Genomic DNA, 19,863 nt, shown 5'->3' with positions numbered 1-19,863 from the left:
AAACTGGTTGTGGAGACCCTGGATGGTGGAAGCAATAGTTAACACCCTCGGCTAAGAACAGAAAGGTAGGAGGCTTGAGTCACCGCAGAGGTGCCTACGAAGCAAGGCCTGGTGATCTAGTTCTGAAAAACCAGCCATCGAAAACCCACACAGTTGTACTCTGTACACATGGAGTCACCCTGCATCGGGACGAGAACTCGTGAGACTGCCTATATTGATTACAGACACGAGTTCTAAGAAGTCCACAGGACCTTTTATACCAAACCATCAGCATCGGAAAACTTTCTGTTCACTCTGGGCTTTTTGGAATCTGACCTGGAATGATATTTCAATGGGGATGAGTCAGGTTCAGAGGACATTTCCAGGACCCTGAACATGGCCAGTGGAAGCAACCCAAATCTACAGATGGATTGTATAGCACGAATTGTACATGTCCCGGGTTTAAAATTCGGAAATTCTGGAGTTGAGTGAAATCACGCTCCTTGATGTCGCTACCTGTTAGTTCACATGGACCTCCGCGCTGACGGCTTCTGGGCGTCACTAAGAGTTACGGTGGCATACTAGCCTCTTAGCGATCATCCTGCAGGAGAGGCGATTCTGTGTTCAGTTTGAACCATCAGCTCTATGTTGTTCGGTGTTTGTCTCTAGAGCGGATATGGACGTGCAACAAGTTCCGGTGTGGTGAGAAAAGGCTGGCCAGAAGCCTGTGCTCCTGCGCAGACGACTGCAGGGAAGAGGGCAACTGCTGCATCAACTACAGCGCTGTGTGTCGAGGTCGGCTTTCCCCGGGTCCCTGGCTTCCCCCGCAGCCTCGGCTCCTCCCTCCCGGGCTTTGGCCGAGTCGCCCTCATTGACATTACGCCTCATATTTAAGGGCCAACTTATAAAAAAACATCTTTCACTAAAGAAAATATCACACACAGACATGAAGAGTGAGATAGGATTAACGAACGTTGTACACATGGCGCCACCTGATAACTCTTAGCAATACCAGTCCTGGTCCCATAGTGGATACTACTTGGGCTAAGCACAGGGTCAGTTCAAAGCCATCAGCTACTCCTTAGGAGAAAAACGAGCCTTTCTACTTTTTCTTCAGCAAGAATTACTGGGCGAGAAACCCACAGGGGCTCTACCATAGGATCACTGTAGTCAGAATGGAGCAGTAAGTTTTGCTTTTGGGGGTATTTTTGGACACATGGCCAGTACTATCTTTTCAGCTGTCATCTGTCATTCACTCTCTCTAGCACCCTTCCTGATATTTGTTAGTAGCTGCATATGTGATCCTGTGTTGGTAGAAATAAGGCTTTCCCAGCTCTGGCTCAAATCTATGTCTACACCCGCACAGTAAATGAGGTCTATACCCGCCATGTTGAGATAGTAGGTGAGAAATTACTTTGAAAAATTACAGGCTATGTGAGCTGGTGTCAATAGGTTGACTTGTCCAGGTGTATGAGATTCCTTGACAGGCGTGGCTGTCTGGGAGGGGGAGCTCATATCAAGGATTTTTGCCGGAAGATTTTATAGGGTAGCCAGCAGGTAGAGGGCTGTCAGTTTTGGTTAAAAACATGAAACCTTTGAAAATGGAAGAGATGCCTTCTGGTTCTTAACAAGTTCAGCAGTATATTTTAGCCTTCTAATAATTGTATCCTCCTTCTCTTTTTCTCCCCGGGGTCAATTAACTCTGTTTTAGGTTTTCTCCCTGATAGCAACTAACTCTTACTTTGAAACAAAATAACTCCCTTTGGTGTTTCTGTTTCCCCATATCATGTTCGGTGGTTTCTTTTCATTTATCAGAGATCACATTTTGATTTTTGACTCTTGTTTAATGCCTCTTGATTGTTACAATGAAATGTGCTCAACTTGCCTTCTTTCTTGGAAATGTTTCAGGTGAGAAAAGCTGGGTCGAAGAAACCTGTGAGACCATTGATGAGCCACAGTGTCCAGCAGGGTAAGCTGGCGCTCAGAGATACTAGTTCCGCACCAAGTATTTCCATTTTCTCTTGCCCTGTTGAGAATAAGAATAATAACCAATCCAGGATTCATTCATCTTTATTTTCGGTCAGGTTTTTGTTTGCAGTGGTAGCATAGAGATGGTGTAGTACATTCACATTCCCTACCCTGGAAACTACTGGAGAGAGGGTGGGTGGGGGGGAGGGGAGAAAGAGAGAGAGAGAGAGCTAATGTTTTAGTACCATGAATTTAAGTACTAAATTTTTAAAAAGGAAGCATCAAACCAAACTCACTGCCATAGAGTCTACTCCAGTTGTGATTTCCATCGGTAAAGACGTGAACTTTTAAAGCACGTGAAAGCTACCTTTTATTGTGGGGCATTTGTCTCACTTGTTAAACATTTTCCAGATAAGCAAACCGTCTGTGAGAGAATGGCTTATAATTGTTATCATGCATGCCTTCTCCCTCGTGTTCCTAAGGTACTGTGCTCGGTCTTCTGCATGTCAAGTAATTTGCAAAGCGCCATCAAAAGCGTTTGTTTGGAATGGAATGGAAATGCCGGGGCCCCAGATGTGTTGACCTTTGTTCCATCAGCTCAGATAATTTGAATTATTAGCCTCCAGGAGGATATGTAAAATATAAAACTTTCAAAGGCTGTCTTTTAGCTTATTTTGTTTGAGTATACAATTTCGTTTACATAAAGATAGCTACTTTATCTTTGCCCTTTTGGGTGGGAGAGCCCCTTTTCAGTAGAAAACAACAAATAATTAACAGTAACAGCAATAAATAATTAACAGTACTCAGCCCAAATAAAAAGGCACAATGCAGCAGAACAGAAGGGATTTTTTTTCTTCAAGGATAACTTTTCTTGTAGGCTAATGTGTCTGTTAAGTGTGAAGCTGATTGGAAAGCTCATCCTTAGCAAATTTTGATTATTTTTCTTTTAAACATTGATGTTTTTTAAGTCAGCCCTTTATCTTGAGTGGAAAATGCAATTCCTCCTGTTTTCAAGACGATCCTGATTTAGAAGTTGAAATTATTATACCTGGATTGCTTTATATTTCAGCTGACTGAGTATAAATAATTTTGTACAAATATAGACCCTTGAGATTGTGCACAGCTGCTTCTGCAGAGTCTCCCAAAGGAGCCCTGCTCCCCACTCTTCATGGAGTTTATGTCAATGTTCCCTCTCTTTTGTAAGGTTGCTAGCATGTTTGTGTCAGAGTACGATAGGGAGGAGGTATGGTTGCCAAGGCCAGGGAGAGGTAATAATTGCATGCATATTTTCAATGATCAACAGCATGTTTTAAGTTACCAAATAAAATAGCCATGGTTCTGAAATTCTGCTGCTTCTAGCTATATCTGGTAGCTAGTAGGGCAGTCATAGGTCACTAGATACCTGTGAGGAAACATTTCTCTTTGAGTTCTTTACAGCCAAAAGCTTTTGCTGAATTTTTTCAGTGTTAAACTCGCTCACGGTTATCCAGTGACCGACTACGGACGAGCCAGAGCTCGAAGCTGCTGGATTTCGGAACCATGGCGGTGTTGTTGCTGCCTTGTGTAGTCATCCACAGCCGTTCTGTTTTGTTAAGTTCTTCAGTGTCAGACTTCTCAAGCCCGGTGTTTGGATTTCCACACCACCCCCGGGAACTGTCTGAGTGTGTGTGTGTGTGTGTGTGTGTGTGTGTGTGTGTGTGTGTGTGTGTATGAACCCTGTGTGGATTTTCACTCCTAGCTTTGAATCATTTTTCTGTTGTTTATGTTTTTGAATGTGATCTTAGAAGCTCTCTCTCTCGGACTTCTCTGAAATATTACTATGCTTTAAGAGCATTAAGTGGAAAATTATTGTATATAATTCATGAAATATGAGATGTCATTTATTAGATTGGTGCAATTGGTATGAGGAACTGGTTGTTTCAAAATAAATCTATGGAAATAAAAACATAATTTTGACAATGCTGCTTATTAACATGTATTTTCTTATGACTTTAGAAAATGTCTTTACAATGTAGTAGCAAAATTCATTGGTCTGGCTTTCGGAAAGGTGTGCTCTATATGGTAATTATCAAAACAGTAAGAGTGCTTAATAAGTATTAGTTAGTAATGTATATACCTATTGTTTATATAGAACCGTGAAAGCATACCTCCGAACATCAAGTCATGTAAAATAAAGTGTCCCTTTGGAGTGAGCTTGTTCATGTACTTGGAGCACGCACTGGCTTCAGTGGAAACTCGCCATTGTCCCTGTGTCAAAGAAAGAGAAACTCCTCACTGGATGTGTGTCTCTCTGGAAAATACACATATTTTTTTCTTTCTTCTTCATTACTCAGGTTTGAAAAGCCTCCTACTCTCCTGTTTTCTTTGGATGGTTTCAGGGCAGAATATTTGCACACTTGGGGTGGACTTCTTCCTGTTATTAGCAAACTAAGTGAGTACCTTCTGAGTTTACTATTGCAGTGTGATAGTTTCAGCGATCTACACTAGTGGGGCAGTCCTGTTTGGAAAAGTACTGGCAAAATCTAACTGTTACCAAATGACACTGCTGCTGAATAGTGGAGCCTGATGACAAGGAAATGGTCTATAATATTGTAATTACTCTGAAGCTGTTTGGAAAATACTTGAAAGATAATATAGTTATCTTAGGATTTTCATTTCTTGGATATAATTTTGATTCCTCTTTTGGAAAAATTAATTTGTTTAAGCATTCTAGTTGAATAAGAGAATTTCAAAAAAATTGAATGCATTTCTGAACTGGCACTACTAGAATTGTCACTGAATATTTGCTCGCTAGTTATTGTAGAACTATTCTAACTTATCTCAGTGCCAGCCTTTATTGAATGGCTATTTTATGCTATTGATGCAGTAGTAGAATGTTGTTTTCTCCTGATATTCACACCAGAGTTTTAAATCGGTTTAGCAAATGGCATTGTGAATAACAGTTGTATCATTGTCCTCCCTCATGTACAGATATAAAAGCTATGGAACTGCTCTCGTGATCAGTCTTTTAGTACTGAAGTAGTTACAGTGTTTGGACCTGAATGAAAGAAACAGAATCTAATTATTTTAGTATTCTTCTAGAATTTTTAATTGGTATTTACCAGCACTGAGTATATGATTTAAATATTAAGAATCATTTTCAGTAAATCACATAAGGACCATGGTTATCTTATTAAGTGCCAATCATTTTTTATAACTTTAATAATTCCTGTTCTGAATTATTTTGGTAACAACAGATTTAATCTGACAGAAAGTAGTTTTGATTAGCAATCAGTTTAGAGTTTTAAGAAAAGGCAGCAAAGAACTTGCTTGGGTAAGGTTCTATTCTTTCTAGGTACCTGAGTGGGTTTGGAAGCTTGAATTCGGCATTCTGTTCTCATTTGCAGGAAAGTTTGCCTCAATGACACCAAACACGGAGTACTGAGTTCATAAATACGGAGCTGTAGGCTCTTACAATTCAAGCCTCACATAGATCCACACACAGTGACTTTGTTTGTGCTTTGGATTGAATATTTCACCTTTTTTGTTGTTTTAAATGTTTAGGGAATGTAGCATATACTTCTCAACAGTTAAGAAGGTCAAGTCAAACTTGTTGCCTTTGAGTTTATTCTGAGTTGGAGACTATTCAAGAGTAGAGCTACCCCAAGCTTGTAAACCGTCACTGGCGCTGAGGTTTAAACTGCTGCACTACCAGCAGTTGAGCACTTCACCACTGTACCACCTGGAAGCTGCATGGTGCGAGCTTCCAAAAGTCTGTGGGAAAATGGAACCAGAAGATAATGCATGCGTTGTTTTTGGATGCCATTGAATTGCCTCTGATTCATGCAAGCCCACCTACCTCAGAACCAGCCCAGCCCACTCGTGCATTACCTTAGCCCTGTGACCGTTGAGCCTGTTATTTCAACCACTGTTCTCATTCCGTGACACGATGGCCTTCCTCTTCCGCTGACCCTCTACCACAGTGGTCCTCAACCGGTGGGTCGCGTCCCCTTTTGGGGGTCGAATGGTCCTTTCACAGGGGTTGCCTGATTCACAACAATAGTGAAATTACAGTCATGAAGTAGCAGCGAAAATAATTTTATGGTGGGGGGGGTCCCCACAACGTGAGGCACTTTATTAAAGGGTTGCAGCATTGGGAAGGTTGAGAACCACTGGTCTACTCTGTAATAAAGCATGTTGTCCTTTGAAGGGATGGACTGTCCTCTCCTGATAACAAGCTCAAGGTACATGAGACTGAGTTTCAAAGCTTCCCTTCTAAACAGTTTCTGACTGTACTTCTTCCCAAACATAATTTGGTCCCTCTTCTGGCAGTTCCTGGACTCGCAATATTCTTTGCCACTGCCCCAGCACAGAGGCACCGCTTCTTTCTCAGTCTCCTTTACCCTTGTCCAGATAGCACATGGATATGAGTGACTGAAAATACCATGGCTGGGTCAGAGACACACAGATCCTCAAAGTGGCATCCTTGTTCTCTAACGCTTTCAAAAGGTCTTTTGCAGCAAATTTGTCCAGGATAAGCCATCGTCTGATTTCCTGACTGCTGCTTCCACATGCATTCATGGATCTAATTACAATGAAAACCTCAATAATTTCAGTATTATCTCCTGTGTCATGATGCTGCTTATTGGTTCAATTGAGGAATTTTGTTTACACACACACACACACACACACACACACACACACACTCTCTCTCTCTCTCTCTCTCTCTCTCTCTCTCTCTCTCTCTCTCTCTCTCTCTCTCTCTCTAAGGTGATCAGATGTCCCGCTTTTGGCGGGACAGTCCCGATTTTTAACAATTTTTCCCGTGTCCCGATTTTTGGAAAGAATACACGACTAGCTAAGGTATACGGTTTTCGGTTGCCATGTGGCTATTTCGCCAGGATCTGAGTTTTATCAATGGTGTCCTGCTGGTGTCCTGCTTTACCAATGTTAAAATCTGGTCACCTTAACATACTCAGCCACCACACATACAAGGATAAGTAACAAAGTGTTGTTGCTAGGCTTCTAGTTTATACATACAAGGGTTTATTCCAAATAAACGTGTGCAAACAGTTCTCTGCTGTCAGCAGGTGGCTGTCGCATGTTCTTTAAGGGGTGCCATGCCAGGTCTCTCCCTGGGGTGTCTTCAAAGGCAAGCAACAGCAGCAGCAACCGAGCACGAGATCCTGAATTGCCGGGCTCTTTGGTGACGCGCACCGTCCTTGATCCTGAATTGCCGGGCTCTTTGGTGACGCGCACCGTCCTCGATCCTGAATTGCCGGGCTCTTTGGTGATGCGCACCGTCCTGGAGTTGTAGAGGAGAGAAAAGAAGCGTGAGCCTGGGGCTGTGTCAGCAGGCCCACAGAACAGTCTGGTTCTGAACTTTCTCTCAGTGAAACCACAGCTGCCGCTTGTCTTTGAAACAGCGGTGCGTGTGCTCCAGCACAGCTGGTTCGGGATGGAGGGACTGGAGGAGTACCACCCTGGCCTCCGCTTCCCCCTGTAATTTTGCTATGAAGACAGGGCTTTGTTTTGTTTTTGAAAGTACCTCTTGTAATTTAGGTATGCAACCACCAAATAAGATCAAAAGGTGTCTACCAAACATTTCTTTTACAGTGTATCCTTATTGAATTTAATGTTATGGTTAATATGAGAGAGACGATAAGTTAATTAGCTTAATTATTTTAAAAATATTACTCTGATTGACAACGAGCTCTTTAATACTGAATTTGAATCAATAATGTTGCTTTATAATTAATCTTCAGTTTTTATGCAGTGATAAATATCCCCTGGGCTAAGACATCGTTTTCCAATATTTAGACTGCCATGGCACTGGACTACAGGGGCTGACAGATATATTTAATAGCCATCTTCTTTTCTTTTCTTCCCTCCTAGAAAACTGTGGAACGTACACTAAAAACATGAGACCAGTGTATCCAACCAAAACATTTCCCAATCACTACAGCATTGTCACCGTAAGTTTATTTGAACTGTCCGCGTACCTAGCAGAGTCCCTAGGGAATGCCAGTGGTTATGTGCGTCACTCCGAGCTGAAGCTTGGCTATTTGAACAGACCCACAGCGTGTTGGGAGGCGGGCCTAGTGGTCTGCCTCTGAAAGGTCACAGCCTTAAGCCACGGTGCAGTTCCACTCTGGCAACATACAGGCCACCATTACTTGGTGGCAATTAATAACACAACATACTCCTAAGGAGGGAGATGCAGATGTTATGTACTTCAGATCATGGCACCAAACCCACCCACTTCCTTTCCCACGTGCAGTTCCCTGAGGACACCTCCGCCCTGTCTGTTGATCTGCTGCTCACTAGCTGTGACCTCGGCCAGTCATTTGACCTCTACATCTCAGTTTTCTCCATTTCAAAAGCAAGTGACTAACGACCCTCAAATGACCTCTACATTTTGCCTTGATTTTAAGAATCTCTGATTCTTAGGTCTTGGTTTTTCTCAATTACTCGATTGTTTATTTGAGCAAAAAAACCCCCATAATCATGTCCTCTCAACTCATTGCTTTCAGTCATCTGCAGCAAGCCACTTTGTCTGACTGCACAAAAGGTTACAGCCCTATTTGGGCTTAAATCACAGTTCCCAGATTTAATTTGAAACTGGAAAAATAGTAGACTTCATGAAGCCTTAGAGCTGAAGCCAGAAAAGTGTGCTTTAGATTGTACTTATTATGGCACTAAACTATTCTTAGACCCAAGCAATAGCTGTTTGCTTTGCCAAAAAAAAAAAAAGGTTAAGTCCAGCCATGCAAAAAGATGAATATATTTATATCTTTCACAATTTGGGAGGCTGCCTATTTATATCGAGTGTAGACATTCATTCATGCCATTACCTCTGTTTTCTCGGATCTCACTCATTTTAAACACAAATACTACCCAGTCCGTGAGAGGTCGCATTTCAACAGTATTCTTTGTTCTTCCCTCCTTAAACTTTCGTAGAAATCGTCATAGCTGCAGCTATTCATTTCTCTTTGATGGTTTTATTCTTGCTTACAGTGGAAAAAATTATAACTCACCTTAAAACCTCTATTTTATTTTTTAATCTTTTAGGGGCTTTATCCAGAATCTCATGGCATAATTGACAACAAAATGTACGATCCCAAAATGAATGCTTCCTTTTCACTTAAAAGTAAACAGAAATTTAATCCCGAGTGGTACAAAGGAGAGCCTGTGAGTTGTTTGTTTGTTTGTTTCTCTCAACTATTAACATGAGTTCTTTTATTATTTTCATCAGAGAAAAGACCGGCTGTCCCGGAGCTTTTAATGACCCATCTTACTTTCTGTCTGTGCCTATCCCTTGGTCCATGGAAGGTGAATGCTGGTAATTCTACCAGAGAGTTATGTTTAAGGAGAGTAATTCGCTTCAGAGCTGGGTTGGGGTCGTGGTGAGCCCTTTTCCTTTTCTGATTGACCCCCCTGTGGGCCAGTGGCAGATAGCATTAGTCTAGGGGAATAGGTTTAGACTACACAAGGCTCATTTGTTTCTGGAGGAAATAAGCCGCTTCATTTGCAAATGTTAGCTCCGAATGTTCTCTCTGATTAGGATTTAGATACGATTTTTAAAAAATAATTTACATAGTGGTTTATAAAGGGATAGTATTGATATTCATTTTACGATGAAAAACAGAACAAAAACTTAATGCTTCAGATTACAGGACATAGCTTCAAACTTCAACTCCTGACATTTAGGGCTGTGTGAATGATCAAATTATTCTCCCTGTGCCTCGTGGGGCTGCAATGCCAAAGGTTTGCAGTTCAAAACTACCAGCAGCACCGCTGGAGAAAGACAGGGCTTTCTGCTCTGGCAATCAGTGTCAGTCTCGGATACTCTCAGGGAAGTTCTGCCACATTCAATAAGGGTCTCTCTGAGTCAGCACTGACTCAGTGGCAGTGAGGTGAGCATTACTGTAATGATTATGTAAATTAGTAATGTCAGGCACTTCGAAGAGTCATTTTTCCTACATTACAATGCAATAATAAGGGCTTCATTCATGTTAGTTACATACGTGAAAACACCAATTAATTAAAGGCGTGCATATTTGTGAATTTTCCTTTTTTCCAAGAAACCTATTAATTAGTGGTATACCTCCAGAAGCTATAGGGGGCGCCAACTTATGCTCATCTTTTTCAGGTGACTGAGCGCTGGCTATTTCATTCCTTTTTGCTACTCTTCAAAGGCTCATTATCATTCCCTTTGATGTGATTATTATAGTCTAACTTCAGGCACTTATTAGCATTAAAAAGACCTGCCACTTGAGAGGCGCCTATATTGATGTTGGATGAACACATGTTTTCCTAAGAGATGCCTGTCTGTCTAACTTACTAACTTTCCTTCATTACCTTCCCCAGATTTGGCTCACTGCTAAGTATCAGGGCCTCAAATCTGGGACATTCTTTTGGCCAGGATCAGACGTGAAAATCAATGGCGTTCTCCCAGACATCTACAAAATGTACAATGGGTATGTCTTTTCTTCAAGAGGAGCAGTCATAAGGAATTGCTTTTTTTTTTTAACCCGTCCAAGTCAGAAGTATCATATTAATCTCCCGTAGTCATCTCTGTCATACTCGCTGTCTGAGCTCCAGGTCGTTCATTCTCCTTGCTCAATTACGGGCAGAGGGAAATCACTGGAGGCTCATTCCCTGTGAAGAGCCTGCAAATGTATTGTGGGCTTCCACTGTCTCACCTGCTCCTTCACATCAAGCGCTAAGATCTAGGACTCAAGTAGACTAGCTGAAAAGTGAGGACGATCAGAATAAGAACTCAAAGGCTTTTCGATAAATTGTAGATTGATCTAGAGGAGTTCCAGAAAGCGCTGGCAATCTGGTGAGGCTTTTGTTCGGGTCTTGGGCAAGAATAAAAGTGAGATCATGTCCTGGATGCTTCCTCCCCCCAACTACCATGATCCGAATTCTACCTTGCAGGGCTGGATAGGGCAGAGGCTGTACACTTGTACATATGAGGGCTGGAGGCACAGGGAATCCAGGGTGGATGATACCTTCAGGACCAAGGGTGTGAGGGACGATGCTGGGAGAGTGGAGGGTGAGTGGGTTGGAAAGGGGGAACTGATTACAAGGATCCACATGTGACCTCTTCCCTGGGAGAGGGACAGCAGAGAAGGGGGGAAAGGGAGACTCCGGATAGGGCAAGATATGACAAAATAACAATGTATAAATTACCAAGGGCACATGAGGGAGGGGGAAATGGGGAGGGAGGTGGCGGGGAAAAAAAGAGGACCTGATGCAAGGGGCTTAAGTGGAGAGCAAATGCCTTGAGAATGATTGGGGCAGGGAATGTATGGATGTGCTTTATACAATTGATGTATGTATATGTATGGATTGTGGTAAGAGTTGTTTGAGTCCCTAATAAAATGTAAAAGAAGAAAAGAGAAAAAAAAGAAAGAAAAACATTAAATAATACCTGACAAAAACAAACTGTTATTTAAGCTAAAAAAAAAAAATAAAAAATTTATGTATGGAAAAAAAAAAGTGAGATCATGGTGAAGGAGAGCATGAGGATGGAGGCCTAACTTCAGGCAAAAACCAAAACACAAACCAAGAGAAAGAGAAGGTAAAAATATTAAAGGGGAGAGTTAGGTCCCTGGAAACATTCTTTAATGGAACTATTAATAACTTATCTATGCTTGCATTAACATTATTTTACTATGGCTTTCTCTTGTGGTACGGCATTGAGATTCTCAGGTACTTTATATCCTGAAGTACCGGGAGTATTAGAACTTTTGTGTGAAAATAAGTTATTTTGCCTTTAGGATAAGAAACAATTGTGACAGTAAGAACGTTGCAGGGCTTCACTGCAGTTGCCTCCCGGAACTGTTTTAGTTTCTCTTAATTCGGTTGTCAGAAAAAAAGCATGTTTAGGGTCACTACAAGCCACCCCTTTCCACAGACAGATCTGTTCCCTTTTGTCGTTGGTTGTAGTTCAGTGCCATTTGAAGAACGAATTCTAGCTGTTCTCGAGTGGCTGAAGCTTCCGAAAGATGAACGGTATGTACCTGATTGATGTCTACCTCCTTGGTCTGACAGAAATGACAGGGCGTTTTAAATCGACTACAAAATAGTTCTCATGTGGGCGATGGTATTTCATGTCCAAATGAACTCCTTTGTGACCTTCCTTATTACAGTGACCTTTGGAAGAATTTCAGACCTGTCAATTATTTCCTAGCAAGTTTAGAAATGTTACCGCAGTATTGTCAGATTTTTAATTGCTGTCGATTGTTGAATTCTTTCCATTCTGTTTCTCACTGTGTTCGTAAAATATTACATTTTGATACTGTTTGATTTAGACCACACTTTTACACTCTGTATTTAGAAGAACCAGATTCTTCAGGTCATTCATATGGACCCGTCAGCAGTGAAGTAAGTACATTTTTATCAGTGATTATGCCATTAAACATCCTATCATGTAACTGAATCTGGCTTTGACGCAGGTACCTGGACCGTTACATAAGATTCCATGATTTCCGGGGAGAGTGTTTAGCACACTTTTACTAAAACAAAGGATGTACTTAATTAAAATAAGGGATGGGAGACTGTTTTTCTCCCACTTTCCATGTTGCTAAATTGAACTGACGATGAATTAAACTGTTTTCGATTTTATTCTTTACACCATATCTACTCTATAGTCTTCTGCTTCGGCTTACAAATGAAATATTTTTTGATAATTCTATTTCTATATTCCGTAACTTATTTGGATTCTGTTTATCCATGCCCTATCTTTGTACTTTAGCCTAAAATACCGATTGTTTGGGGGAATTTTGTAATGGTTAAGACTCCAAATTTCCCTGAAGATATAGGGTAATGTGTTGAACAGATGGTCAGACATCTTTTTAGAAGCTCTATCTCTCATTATCTGAGACCACATGGCAGGGCTTTGCACCAGAAGACTGAAGATTTTAAAAACCACAGAGAAGTTCCAATGCTTGTTGTTTTACCAAGTAGTTACTAGGAAACTCAAGACAGGGAAGCCATTCATAGAATGTAAGATCTTGTTTGACCTGATGTTCCTTCCGGAATGTAGGCAAATCTTTAACTGTTAGATGTGTAGTGCTTGAGAACAATAGACACTGCTCTCTGGTTTCCTGTGGCCATACGTTTGTTTCATTATTTGATGTCAGAACACAGGAAGTATCAGAACAGAAAATGATTTCCCTTCTTTCTAAGGAGGCTAACTCGCATTTCACTTCTGATCTAAGACAGGATAAGAAGTAGTAAGTAGTTCTGTGAATGTTCTTGGTTAAAATGAGAAGGAGAAGAGATATTGCCCGGGACCCTAATCTCAGAATCCTTGCTTAGTTGTCTTTATTTTAGCCTTGTGTGTCTTTCAAGCCCATGTGATTATAAGATCACAACATGTTCTAAAAAAAAAAAAAAGACACCCTTTCCCATTAGTTTCACTTCTAAATTCCTAGTATCACGTTCTCTGGTCTTGTATCTCACGCTAGGAGGGTTGTGGGTTTCCAGAGCCCTTTAACACAAATTCTCAGCCTGAGCCTGGCCAGGTGTGTCTCTTTGGGGCCCTGTTTTGCAAATACTAATTGTTCTCAAAGGACACGATGCTTCTGCTACAGGGTCTTTGAAAAGGAGAGAAATCCGCAGAGAGAGGGTGACACTCTAGTCCCAGCAGGGGGCTTAGACGTCTCCAAGATGGTGAAAGCGGTGCTGGACCAGCGAGGTTTTGTCCCATTGTGGACAAAGTGGTCATGCGTTGGAGATATCTGGAAGGCCCCTTTAACAGGACAGCCACAAACAACGTTTACTAAAGCAATAGCAACAACAGGAAAAGGAAAAAGGAAAAAGCGTGCTAATTTTTCTCACTTAAGTGCAAAAAAATGCGTTGCTGTCGAATTGATTCTGACTCATAATAACCCCATTGGATGAAGTAGAATTGCTCCCTAGGGTTTCTAAGGCTGTAATGTTTACAGAAGCAGATTGCCATATATTTCTTCTTCTGGGAATGGATTTGAACCACCAGCCTTCTGGTTAGCCATCCCGATGTTTAACTACTAAGCCACATGAGCTCAAGTAAAAGAAAACGGAGAGAGGAACGTTACTTATTTAGACCCTCTGTATTTTTCCATCAGAATCCATTTCCCACCAGTCTGATGTAGTTCATAACCCTGTTGCCATTGATTTGCTTCTGTTCTTTAAGGAGAAATTGTCTTTCTTAGAGGTGGGGTAGGCAAGACGTGGGGTCAGCCAATAGTGTGCCTTGCTTTCATCAGTCAAAGGGGAATTTTTGTCGATTGAGTTTTGTAGCTGTCCCCAGTTTTCTATCCATCCGACAGTTTTCCTGAGCTGGGATGGCTTTGCTGGCAGTGGGTTAAAGTCTCATATATTTGAGGCGAATGTGCAGGTCAGTTGGGTCCACCTGATCTCTACTGGTAATTTTGTTATCGGCTTCTGCCGAGAACTGAAGCAGTCAGACACCGCGGGACTATGTTCCACTCGGAGCCTAACGTTGATGAGGCGCTTTCTCTGCCTTCTGTTGATGTTCTGGACCTGCTGCTGCTGCTGTCGCTGTGAGGTGCCGTCTAGTCGTTCCGACCGCTAGCAACCTGACACACAGCAGAAGGAAACACTGCCCGTCTGGACTTGCAGGCTCTTTGAATTTACGAGCCCTTGAACATCCCAGCGTTTACTCCAAACAGTTTTGACATCTCTTGCCATTTTGGTTCACCCAATTTTGTAGCTTTACCTATTTTTGTTTGATATCATACCATAAATGTCTAAAAACCTGCCCTGCCTTTTCTAAGTCCCTAAAGACTTTCCATGATTTCTGACTCATCTTTATTCAAGTTTGAGCCAGTGACTTTTCAAATCAGATCCATCATCTTGTAAACACTCTTAAACTCTCAGGTTATTGGCACATCAAAACTCAGCTTGTCTTGACACTGAACAATTCCAGTTCATTTGCTTGGATTTCTCTGAGTGAGACCAAAATGAAAGAAAATGTCTCCGATTTCAGCGTGTTCCCGTGACTGACTGAAGATGAAACAGGTTTGACATGTTAAAGCAAAACCTCCCAAGTGGTTTTGAATGGAGCGAGGGAAAAATAAGTGCCAGAAAGCAGGGGGATAACATCATCTGCTTTCTCTGACCTTGTGATATTTATGTATGGAATGCATGCCGTTTGTAAGGAGATTGTCAATCCTATTTATAGGAGTCCTAACTTGAAAACTTAAAGACATTGAAACAGCAAAGGCATTTCATGAGCATTTTAATACTTTTGAAACTCAGAGAACAGTGTAGTTTCCCAGTGAGCATTTAAAATAGTTATCGTAAATTGAGTCTGATGAATGAAGTAGTGTCCTGCGCTGGGAGAGCTGATCAGATCAACTCATGGTATGTTGAGGGTTAAGATTACACAGGTGCAGACATCAGGTAATTCCAAAAGGACATTCATGCTTTGGAAAGTAGAAGGGCAGTGAAAGAGGAAGACTCTCAGCAAGACAGATTGATTCGGTGGCTGAAGCGATGCTCCAGAGCACAACCATTGTGTAGAGAGCACGGGGCGGAGCAGTGTTTGCTTCTGCGGCATGCAGGGATCCTGCGTGTTGGAACTGGCTCAAAGGCAAATACCAAGAAAAACCCAAATCACTTTCAATGGTCGGCAGTTCTCTCATGCCCCTTAGGTCTTAACTGACCGGTCTGAGCCCAGTGTAAGTTCGCCACAGTAGCTGCACCACTGAAGTCTGTTTCTTTTTAACAGATAACTTTACATAGAAATTGCCAGTAGTATGGAAAGCATCACATGAGCTTACTTCCGTTTCCCAGGTCATCAGAGCATTGCAGAGGGTTGACAGTATGGTCGGCATGCTGATGGAGGGTCTCAAGGAGCTGAGCTTACACAGATGCCTGAATCTCATTCTCATTTCGGATCATGGTAATCAGGATTGACATTATGTATCTGTCTGGTTAGGTGGTATCTTTTGGTATACCGAAAAGATAAAGGTTTCCTTGATTATTGTTTCATTTCCTCCTCTGAATGGTGTAGTTAATGGTTTGGGATACAAAAGAATCATATTGAACATAATTTATTTATGACATTAAATGAAACCAATTTACATTCTAAAAATAAAATTTCTTTCAAAGTCACGAGGAAAAATGAGATGAACTGTAAAGTTCCAATGGAACAATTTACCAACAACTTTGCCAAGTGCAATGAACCTTATCTTCTTTTCTGGGGAAGGCTTACACCTGTAGTTTGGGTGGTAACTTCACCTGTTTTCAATATTAAATGTTACTGTATCTCCTCTGATAATGTTAGGGCTGTATGTACCCCGTCACGTTCTTGTTGAATGGTAGCTCTGACTCAAGGCCGTACATATTAATTTTGACGATATTGCATTTCTGTTTCGCTCACTGTGATCTTCTGTGCTGTGTGTATAGAAGAAAGTAGAAAACAGGTTCTGATTTGGTTTATTTGTTGTTGGAGTCTCCTTTAGAAATAATTACTGATAGCTATTTTCAGGGGGGAAAAATGGTTATATTCCAAAGAAGCTCTACTCCTTGAGTGAGAGGAACTCAAACTCACTGCCACTGAGTCGATCCTGACTCCTAGCGACCATATAGGGCATCATAAAATGCCACCCCCCCACCCCCACGAGTTTCTGAGAGCATAACTCTGTGAAAGTAGAAAGCCATCTTTCTCCTTTGGGATGCCTGCTGGTTTTGAACAGCTAACCTTGCAGTTAGCAGTCCAATGTATAACCACTACACCACCAGTGCCCAAGGTAGTTTTCTAGGTGATTTGGGAGAAATACTCAGTCTTTGGGCTGCTGCATTAGCCTAAAACTATCACAATACATTGCACTTCACTCATTATACATTATAATGTATAAACAAGCAGCATGAAATTCATTTTAAGTGAGAGAAAAGGAAAACATTTTTTTAAAGATTGCACTGTGGATCTTGGTGAATTCGGTGTCTGACTTCCTAGGTGTTCATCTGAGCCAAATGCTAAACACAAGGCTAGTGCTTTCTATTCTAAAGTCGAAGTGTTCTATCTGTTACATTTTTAAGTTAAAGTTGTAACATCTTTGGGGATATTTTCCTCTAGGTATGGAACAAGGCAGTTGTAAGAAATTCATATATCTGAATAAATATTTGGGGAATGTTAAAAATATTAAAGTCGTCTATGGACCGGCAGCTCGATTGAGGCCCTCTGATGTCCCAGACAAATACTATTCATGTAAGTAGACCTCTATGCTAACTTAAATGGGATTGCATTCAGAATACATTCCTCTAAATCATTATAGCTGAACTAAAAGGAATCGATTCATCTTAGCATCCTCTTCGTGATTAATTCTTCAGCGCAAGTCATGGCATCCAAGGAGATTCAGTGGACTTAGATACAAGTTAAACCATGTATCTGTCTTGTTGCTTGTGGCTCAGCCTTATCTTTGATAATCTTGTAGAATGTTATGGTGGCCTATATTCTTTACTTGCAGGGTTCTAGCTTGTACTAGGAGAAAAGTCTGAGAAAACTTCACCTGTGTTTTATTCACACTTAATTAGTTGATGAGACTCCATTAAGATAATGCACCGCTGTTTTAGAGTAATACTCTCTCAGGAGGAGGAATGCTGGCGCTGGCAGAGATTACTACTTGTATAAGCAACCGATTCTTGTCCAAAGAAATGACTTCCTGAAGCCCTTCCAAAATAAACCCCCGCAAGAATGTATATTGCCCCCCCCCCGTTCCCATGGGGCAAACAGCAGAAAAGAGGGTGAAGGGAGACGGCGGACAATGTAAGATATGAAAATAGTAATTTAGAATTTATCAAGAGTTCATGGGGGGGAGGGGAAAATGAGGAGCTGACATCAAGGGCTCAAGTAGAAAGAAAATGTTTTGAGAATGATGATGGCAACATATGTACAAATGCGCTTGACACGATGGATGAATGTATGGATTGTGATAAGGGTTGTAAGGGCCCCCAAAAAAAGTATTAAAAAAAAAAAGAATGTATATTGCCAACAGGGAAGGAGAAAACATTTCACAATCTCTCTCAACCACATGTGGATTCCCAAAGTGCTGGGAAAATTTTAAACATAGTCATTCTTTTTCAAATGAAGCCCATTTTCATAGCTATTTCCACCTCTGTCACCCCTTTTTGAATATCACCCTTCATAACTTTCAGAAACTTTAAGGTAAACCTAATTTATCTTTCTTTGTGACAATGAATGTTGAAACAGATAAAAGCTATATGTTACATACATATATATAACATATGTAGCACATATATATGCAATGGTTATATTTGGGCAATGTGGTGCTCTCTATTTGAATAGATGCTGTTGGACAGGCATAAGGAGAGAGAGGCCCTTCCTGTAGGAAAATGGTTGGGCAAGTAACACTAGCATGGTGAGCAAAGCAGTGGTCTCATAGGCACCAAGACAAGATCTAATTAGGGTGTTCAAATAAGTTATGAAGGAAGTGCATGATTACTATAAAATCAGCCAAACAAAAAATTACTTAGGCAGTGTCGTTGCCAGTGAGGTTCGGGATGCAAATGCGTAAGCTCCGACATGACAAGTAAAGGAGGCAAGGGGTGCCTGAGCTGACGGCCCCCAAATAAAAAGTCAAGCCCCTTGCCGTGGAACTGATGGCAACTCATAGTGACCCTTTAGGGCAGAATACTCCATGGGATTTGCAAGGCTGTCAATCTTCACAGAAGTAGGCTGCCTGATCTTCGTCTCATGGAGGCTGGCATCTTCTAACCGATGACCTTTCAGTTAGCAGACGAGCACTAACAACACCCAGGGCATCTTAATTAGGACCTGAGATTTTCCAAATGAAAGCAAACCGTACATACACGCCCCACACAGAACATTATTATGAATTTATCACCATACATTGTTTATATGTGGGCTTCAAAGAGCTCATGGACAAGTGCCAATATCTTTGAGTTCTGTTTTTTCAATGGACCCTTTGAAGCCTCACTTCCACACTCGTGTGTGTGTGTGTGTGTGCACACGCGTGTACATGTAGCACATTATTTTTTCTTGGAAATTTCCCAAATTTATGAACAATGTGGCTGAAGGTTGCTGATCTGCATCTCACAGTATACTGTAGGCTTGCTAAGCAAGTTTGGTTTCAGCTCTCCTTCCTTTGCCCATATTTTTAAGTTCTGGTCTATGTAGTCCTTGTTATTTAGATATTCGGGCCCTATCCTTCAATATTGAAGTATATAGGTAAAAAAGGGAAAGCTTTCCTTTCTAAAGTACCCTTACTTCCTAGCTCAGCTCCCTTCCCTGGAGAAACACTGTTAAGTGCGAATGTTTCTTTCCAGGTGTTTTCTATGCAGATTCAAGACACATGTTTGTTTTTAAAGAAAACAGTTTCACACATTGCAATTATACTAGATTAGATAAGCAGGTCTGTAAATCTTTGGATAGATGGATTGGCAGAGAATCCGATGAATGGCTGCATGGCCAGACAGATGAAAAAATTCACAGATGGACAGACTGACGGATGTTCCGTAGCTTGCCTTTTCATTGAACACTGACGGGATTTCATGGGCAGCGTGGGCAACCGTCGAACGAAGATGGTTTCATTTTTTCAATATAATGAGTGCATACGCTGTTTGAAATCTGCTTTGGAATTAATTTCTAATAATAGCATCCCATGAACCCTTAATTCTTTGTTCTTATGTTTCAGTTAATTATGAAAGCATTGCAAGAAATCTTTCTGTGAGTACTCTTATTTTGCCATTTTCTAATTGCTAGTTTTATATAGCACATATATTTAGAAAAAGAGTTCTTGGGGATTGTAGGACTAGAATTTTTGAGTATCTGGGACAACATTTAAATGCTCCCTGACTCTTAAAGATCTTTATTGTTATGTCTGAAAAATAATTTATTTATTGGCCTTATCAAATTTATAATGCATCAAAGATGCT

The 19,863-nt window shown here is 41.2% G+C and overlaps 1 protein-coding gene across 1 annotated transcript in view; it reads left to right on the top strand.

Moving 5' to 3' along the window:
* Nucleotides 1–19,863, top strand: part of ENPP1 (ectonucleotide pyrophosphatase/phosphodiesterase 1) — an 87,586-nt gene that overhangs the window by 45,881 nt on the left and 21,842 nt on the right. Inside the window, exons 4-14 of the mRNA XM_075554536.1 lie at nt 649–774; nt 1,888–1,948; nt 4,281–4,378; nt 7,822–7,901; nt 8,998–9,117; nt 10,297–10,406; nt 11,884–11,949; nt 12,249–12,321; nt 15,739–15,847; nt 17,024–17,155; nt 19,623–19,654. Coding sequence (XP_075410651.1) covers nt 649–774; nt 1,888–1,948; nt 4,281–4,378; nt 7,822–7,901; nt 8,998–9,117; nt 10,297–10,406; nt 11,884–11,949; nt 12,249–12,321; nt 15,739–15,847; nt 17,024–17,155; nt 19,623–19,654 — 1,007 coding nt within the window. The remainder of the gene's footprint in view (nt 1–648; nt 775–1,887; nt 1,949–4,280; nt 4,379–7,821; nt 7,902–8,997; nt 9,118–10,296; nt 10,407–11,883; nt 11,950–12,248; nt 12,322–15,738; nt 15,848–17,023; nt 17,156–19,622; nt 19,655–19,863) is intronic.

This window comes from Tenrec ecaudatus, chromosome 7 (assembly GCF_050624435.1).
Source record: "Tenrec ecaudatus isolate mTenEca1 chromosome 7, mTenEca1.hap1, whole genome shotgun sequence".
Lineage (NCBI taxonomy): Eukaryota > Metazoa > Chordata > Mammalia > Afrosoricida > Tenrecidae > Tenrec > Tenrec ecaudatus.
Note: the sequence above shows the minus strand (reverse complement) of the source record. Positions and strands in the feature narration are given on the sequence as shown.